At 40.7% G+C, this 7,211-nt stretch overlaps 1 protein-coding gene across 1 annotated transcript; it reads left to right on the plus strand.

The window, feature by feature from the left end:
* Positions 1–5,118: 5,118 nt before the first annotated feature.
* LOC138893999 (uncharacterized) lies at positions 5,119–5,571 on the plus strand. Its single transcript, XM_070178671.1, has one exon. The coding sequence runs from the start codon at positions 5,119–5,121 to the stop codon at positions 5,569–5,571; it is 453 nt and encodes a 150-aa protein (XP_070034772.1).
* Positions 5,572–7,211: the final 1,640 nt, after the last annotated feature.

Consider the following 7,211-nt stretch of genomic DNA (forward strand, 5'->3'; position numbering starts at 1 on the left):
ATTATAGAACTGATTCTCTGTCATTTACCTCCTCGCTTCCATTATTAGACTATGCTATAACCTGTTCAGTTTTCTTATCCTAGTAGGTGTCTTGACCTTGCCTCGTCACTACTCTACCGAGGTTAGGCTTGGTACTTACTGGGTACCATTGTGGTATACTCATACTATGCTTCTGCATATTTTTGTGCAGGTTTAGGGATATCTGTCCGTGCTGGATGCCAGTGATTAATTACCTATTTTTGGAGATTTCAAGGTACACCTACTCGACGTTTGCAGTCCTCGGAGTCACCTTCTATTTTTAGATGTTCTACTGTTTATTTCCTGTTCAAAACAGTATTGTATTTCGAGAATTTTAGTGCATTCGTTGTAGAGCTTATGACTTAGTTCCACCGGATTTTGGGAGTTATTTGTTTGTAGTATCTACTGGGGTTCATTATGATAGTTTTGATAGTATAATCTGATGTTTAAGTTATTATTTCTGCTATCTTTCAATATATGTTAGGCTTACCTAGTCTTAGAGACTAGGTGTCATCACGACAGGGAATTTGGGGTCGTGACAAAACTGTTGAACCGAATGATCAAGTCAGTTTGAGGATTTTTTACATTATTTGAACCATGCTGGTTTATCTCCTTACAAACTAATATTGAAAGAAAATTGTCTCGTCATGTTATTGTGAAATTTAAATCCTTGTCCAGGTTTATGCAATGGTAGACGATTGATATGCTGTGATTTTAAGAGCCATGTTATAAGAGCTCGAATTGCTAATGGTGATTTTAAGAATACACATTTATTTATTCCTAAAATACCATTATTGTCTTCAAATGATGAAAAGTTACCTATCCCTTTTAAAATAACACAATTTCATGTACGTCTGTGTTTTGCTATGACGATAAATAAAACACTAGGACAAACATTAGATTATGTTAGAATTTATTTGCATGGACGGCTATATGTTGCTCTATCGAGAGCGAAGAGTTCAAATTGTATAAAAATATTAATCAGACCACCTACCGCAGATAACGATGATGATCGATCTACATATAACATAGTGTATGATAAAATCATTCAAAAAGCTCTTTAATAACATTGTGACTTTGTTGTTTATGTTCCTTGCATGACTAGATATTTGTCTTAGTGAATGATGCTTCTCATTTACTAGGTCTTGAAAAAAAAAAGGGAAACAACATCTAATGTTCTGTTGGGCTCGAAATAACGTTTTCCAATTTGCTATGCAGAAGAGTTAGCTTGTTTACTTGCAAATCTTGGCTAAGCTTTTATCCTTCTGGTATAGTTTTCTGATGCGCAATATATGGATAAAACTATTGACATTGTGAAATTTTTCGGACAAGCAATCAGTGAAAGCATTAGCGTCAACAAATCTCATTATAGAAAGGCCTGTTAAAAATTTGTGTGATTTTAGTTCAACTCTATTAAGTTGACTTACCTGATCCATGCCTCAAGAAAAAAAAATATGTTTTTAACTCTGCATGTGTTCAAGTTATACTACTACACAGCCGGTCCCAAGCCCGGACAAAGGACGAGGGTTTAATATTTATTAGCAATAACACTTGTGTTTTTATTTTTGGATTCGACTGTGCATACTGTGAACTGATAATGTTAGTATCAATGGAATTTTTGCCATTTATTGAAAAATATTTTGCGAATTTGTTATATGCTTCCCTCAGTTTTACTTATCTTTCAGGACATCATAACCAAAAAAGATGTAGATATTACTGCGGCAAAGGAATCGCAAGACTTCAAAAGACAAAATTTTGAGCATGAAATACCAGTAAAGAGGGTAATTACATTTGAGACAGGATTACTTGACTTAAAACCTTTCTAATATAAGTTTAACTTGTGCAACGACCTGACTGGTCGTTTTGAGCTTTAGCGTTCCATTCGGTAGTTTGAGACTTTGAGTAGATTCATATTATGTATTATGACTTGCGTGTATGGTTGGTTTCGATTTGCGAGCAGTTCGGGATTGATTTAAAAGAATGATTCTCGTTTTAGAAGCGTTAAGTTGGAAGAGTTGACCAAGGTTTGACTTTTGGGTAAACAGACTCGGAATAGGGTTTTAATTATTCCAATAAGTTTGTATGATGATTTTGGGCATGTCCACAAAGTTTGGTTAAACTCCGATGAGTTTTGGATAAGTTTGAGTTGTATGGTGATTGTTTTCAGTTTCGACATTGATTTGAGCATAAAGGTTACCATATTGAGCAAACGGCATTTGATTCGTGTTTCGACTAAAGCATTATATTTGTATCGTAATTTTGGAACCATAGCTACTAAAATCATCAAGTTTCGACATTGTATGAGGAATTTATGGTCATTATACTAAGAATTGGGTTGCAAGATTTTTCAGATTAATTATGAAATTACCACTGAATTTGTATTTAAAAATCTGCATTATTTTCAAATATTAAAACCAACATATCTCCTTCATTATAAGGTCAAATGGAAAGATTCAAAAGTCTAACGTGACTAAAGTTTCAAGAGGAATCCATTGGAGGTATCAAAAGTAAGTTTCAGAATCATTTGGCACAAGAAATGAGGCAGAACAACTGGACATTTTTGGCTATTAATGTTGTTGGAGTTTTATTCATCTTGAAAGTTTGGGATTGGAAGAATTCAAGGATGTTCTTCAAGTTTCTTCCGCGGGGTAAGGTTTAAATCATAACCTAAGTATTTGCTTTTGATTCATTCACATGGTTTAAGCTTTAATCCATGATTTTAATTGAAAACTCATTTAATTCTTTAAATCAAGACTAAGGGCTATGTCCTAAATTTTAAAAATTAAAAATGAGTTAGAGGCTTTTATTTCTTGATTCCTTTTGGGGTTTTGTTCTCCTATGTTAGGAGAACAACATACTCGAATTTAGCAAGTTTTGGAGGAATATTTCGGGAGATATGGGACCCAACTATTGTGGGTTGGACTCTTGGGTTATGAACACCCAAGAGCGATATTTTGGTGAATTGGTTGAGCTATTGGACTCCGATTGAGTTGGTTTTTATTCGTGTGAGCTTGGGTTAGTTTGGGCTTTACTCGGGTAAGCTTGGATTCGGAATCAAAGGCGGGCCCGGTGTTGATTTTTGTTGACTCTTTGGTTGACTTTGGGCTTTTGATTAAAGATTCGACCTTTATTGATTGGGTTTGTTTCCTTTGTCATTATTTGATATTTTTGGGTTGCTTTTGGCTAGTTTCGAGCCGTTCAGAGGTCGGTACATGCGGGATGGCATTTCTAGAGTATTGTTTGGCTTGCTCGGTATTGGATTCGGTGTGTTCGAGGTAAGTAACACTTCTAAACTTGATGCTGAAGGTATGAATCCCTGAACATACGTGTTATGTGTTTGGTCTTGAGGTGACTCACATGCTAGGTGACGGGCGTGTGGGTGTGCACCGTGTGAATTATGACTCGGTTGATTCTGTGGTACTGTGTAATTACCAAATCTTATTTCTATCCATGAAATTTTTATGTACTAAAGTAATTGAGTTGTGATCCATGTTAAAAATCATGTTTAGGCTATATGCGTATTCTATTGGGACCCACTGAGGTCATTTTTATTGTTGAGTTATTTGCTTAAATTGCAATTACATACTCTATTATATTCATTCATTTGCATATCATATCCCAGTCTCTGTTATCATTTATTGTTACATCATGATTCATTATTTGAATTGATTGGCATGAGATTTGTGAGCCCGAGGGACTGAGTTGTGAGTAATATTTATGGGATCGGGTTGCACTGTAAGGACCTAGAGGTCAAATATTGCACCCACCCTATTTAGCTCGCAAGAGGATTCTTCTAGTTTCAGGGTAAACAAGTTCCTTCAGTTAGACCCTCCAGTGTTCACAGGTACTGGTCCCAGGGCAGACCCTCAGGATTTCGTTGATGAGATGCATAAGACTCTACGAGTTATGCGTGCTACTGAAGTAGAGGGAGTAGAGTTAGCCTCTTATTGTCTGAAAGGGGTGGCATATTCCTGGTTTGAAATGTGGGAAGATTCCCGGGAGGAGGGGAGCCCTCCGGCGAGATGGAGTGAGTTCACGGATGCCTTCATAGACCATTTCTTTCCTGCCTAGACTAAGGCAGACCGTGCTGTGGAGTTTGAGACCCTTAAACAGGGTATTAGGAGTATGTGGGAGTATCACATGGAGTTCGTGCGCTTGTCGAAGTATGTTGTTCATAAGATGCCGACTACGGAGGCAAGGGTGCGTCGATTTATGCAGGGCCTTAGTCCTTTGGTTATTAATGAGGCTGCCACAGCTGCTCTAAATTATGACATGAACTATGGAAGGATGGTGGCATTTGCCCAAGCTACGGAGGCTCTAAAGTTAAAGCTCAGGATGTAACGGGAAAGTAGTAGTAGGACCCGATCAGCGGGCAACCTTGGGGACTCATTTGGAGGTGGGAGATTAGCTTCTCGAGGAGGATCATCAGGGCCATACCAGTCTTATGCTCAGTCTTCAGCTAGTGCCCCGCCATCAGGGCACGGTCAGCAGCAGGGGAGTCGCTTTAGGCCCGGTCAGGGCAGCAGGGGGTCACACGATCAGGGTCGATCAGGAGGGAGATTCCAGCAGCAGCAGAGGGCCCCATGCCCTAAGTTTGGGAGGATACATTTGGGAGTCTGCTACCTAGACATGCCAGTATATTACGGATGCGGAATGAGAGGTTATATTCAGAGAGAGTATCGTGCATCCCGTCAGGGTGCAGGCAGGGGCACAGCTCAGTCATCCAGTCCTACAGCTGCCACATCTTCAGCACACCCTCCAGCTCGAGGCTCTTCAGCACCCGCAGGGCATGGTACAGCTAGGGGTGGTGCACAGAATTCGGGAGGACCAAGCCGATTCTATGCTATGAGTGGTCGACAGAGTGTGGAGGCTTCCCCAGATGTCGTCACAGGTATATTGACTGTTCAATCTCATGATGTGTATGCCCTTATTGATCCTGGATCTTCTTTGTCCTATGTTACTCCTTATGTTGCTATGAGCTTTGGGATAGAACCGGAATAGCTTCATGAGCCATTCTCTGTATCTACTCCGGTTGGCGAGTCTATTATGGCCGCACGGGTTTATAGGGATTGTGTTGTCATGGTGCGTGGTCGGGATACCATGGCCAATCTTATTGAAATAGGGATTATTGATTTTGACGTAATAATGGGAATGGATTGGCTTTATTCATATTTTGCCAAACTCGATTGCCGAGCCAGAATCATGAGGCTTGAGTTTCCTAATGAGCCAGCTGTTGAATGGGAGGGGAATAATGTTATGCCAAAAGGTAGGTTTATTTCTTACCTTAAGTCCACAAAGATGATCAGGAAGGGGTATATTTACCATTTGGTTCGAGTTATGGACACCACTGCTGAGGTGCCTACCCTTGAATCTGTACAAATTGTGAATGAATTCCCCGATGTATTTTCGGATGAGCTCCCTGGGATTCCTCCAGACAGGGAGATTGATTTTGGGATTGATGTGATGTCAGGCACGCAACGTATATCCATTCCACCATATAGAATGGCGTCGGTAGAATTAAAAGAGCTAAAGGAACAACTAAGGATTTGCTAGGGAAAGGTTTCATCCGACCGAGTGTGTCGCCTTGGGGCGCACCGGTTCTCTTTGTCAGGAAGAAAGATGGATCGCTGCGGATGTGTATTGATTACCGGCAACTCAACAAAGTCACAATCAAAAACAAATACCCATTGCCTAGAATAGATGATTTGTTTGATCAATTACAAGGTGCTAAGTTTTTCTCCAAAATTGATTTGCGGTCCGGGTACCATCAATTGAAGGTAAGGGAGTAGGATATTTCGAAAACAGTTTTCAGAACTCGGTATGGGCACTTTGAATTTTTGGTAATGTCTTTCGGGCTAACAAATGCCCCGGCAGCTTTCATGGATCTTATGAATCGAGTCTTCAAGTCGTTCCTCGACTCATTTGTGATAGTATTCATTGACGACATCCTTGTGTATTCACTAAGTCGAGAGGATCACGCCGATCACCTCAGGGCAGTTCGGCAAACTCTTCATCAACACCAACTGTATGCAAAGTTCTCAAAATGTGAAATTTGGCTTGAATCTGTTACATTCCTGGGTCATGTCGTCTCCGGAGAAGGAATTAAGGTTGACCCTCAAATGATTGCAGCGGTGAAAGATTGGCCTAGACCTACTACTCCAACAGAGATTTATAGTTTCTTGGGTTTGGCCGGGTATTATAGGAGGTTCGTAGAGGGGTTCTCCACTCTTGCCTCCCCATTGACTAAATTGACGCAGAAGACGGTTAAGTTCCAGTGGTCCGATGCTTGTGAAAGGAGCTTCAAGGAATTAAAATCAAGATTGACTTCGGCACCGGTATTGACCCTGCCAAAGGGTACCGAAGGGTTTGTGGTGTATTGCGATGCTTCAAGGATCGATCTTGGGTGTGTATTAATGCAACATGGTAAGGTTATAGCATATGCTTCAAGGCAACTTAAGAATCATGAAAAGAATTATCCAACTCATGACTTAGAGCTTGCGGCGGTGGTTTTTGCATTAAAAATTTGGCGTCATTATTTGTATGGAGTCCATATAGATGTATTCACGGACCACAAGAGTCTTCAATACATCTTCAAACAGAAGGAATTGAACTTAAGGCAGAGAAGATGGCTTGAATTGCTCAAAGATTATGACATCAACATTTTGTATCATCCGAGGAAAGCTAATGTGGTGGTGGATGCTCTTAGTCGGAAGTCTATGGGTAGTCTGGCTTACTTGGAGGCATGTCAAAGGCCCTTGGCCCGGGAGGTTCACCAGTTGGCCAGTTTGGGAGTTCGTCTTGCGGACTCTAATGAAGGGGGAGTGATTGTGTAGAATAGGGCGGAATCATCGCTTGTGACGGAGGTCAAGGAGAAGTAATACAATGATCCAGTGTTGGTGCAGCTGAAAGAGGGGATTCATAAACACAAGACTACGGCCTTTTCTCTTGGCGTGGATGACGGTACATTATGGTACCAAGGACGACTATGTGTTCCAAACGTAGATGGTCTTCGGGAAAGAATCATGGCAGAAGCTCATACTTCCAGATATTCCGTGCACCCAGGTTCTACAAAAATGTATCATGATCTCAAGGAAGTTTACTGGTGGAATGACATGAAGAGGGATGTGGTGGACTTTGTGGAAAAATGTTCAAACTGTCAACAAGTGAAGGCCGAACATCAAAGGCCCGGTGGG

The sequence above is a fragment of the Nicotiana tomentosiformis genome, chromosome 6, assembly GCF_000390325.3.
Source record: "Nicotiana tomentosiformis chromosome 6, ASM39032v3, whole genome shotgun sequence".
In the NCBI taxonomy this organism is placed as follows: domain Eukaryota; kingdom Viridiplantae; phylum Streptophyta; class Magnoliopsida; order Solanales; family Solanaceae; genus Nicotiana; species Nicotiana tomentosiformis.

What these genes read in the sequence shown, in the direction of transcription:
- LOC138893999 (XM_070178671.1), top strand. Translation starts at nt 5,119, where the DNA reads ATGGCCAATCTTATTGAAATAGGGATTATTGATTTTGACGTAATAATG.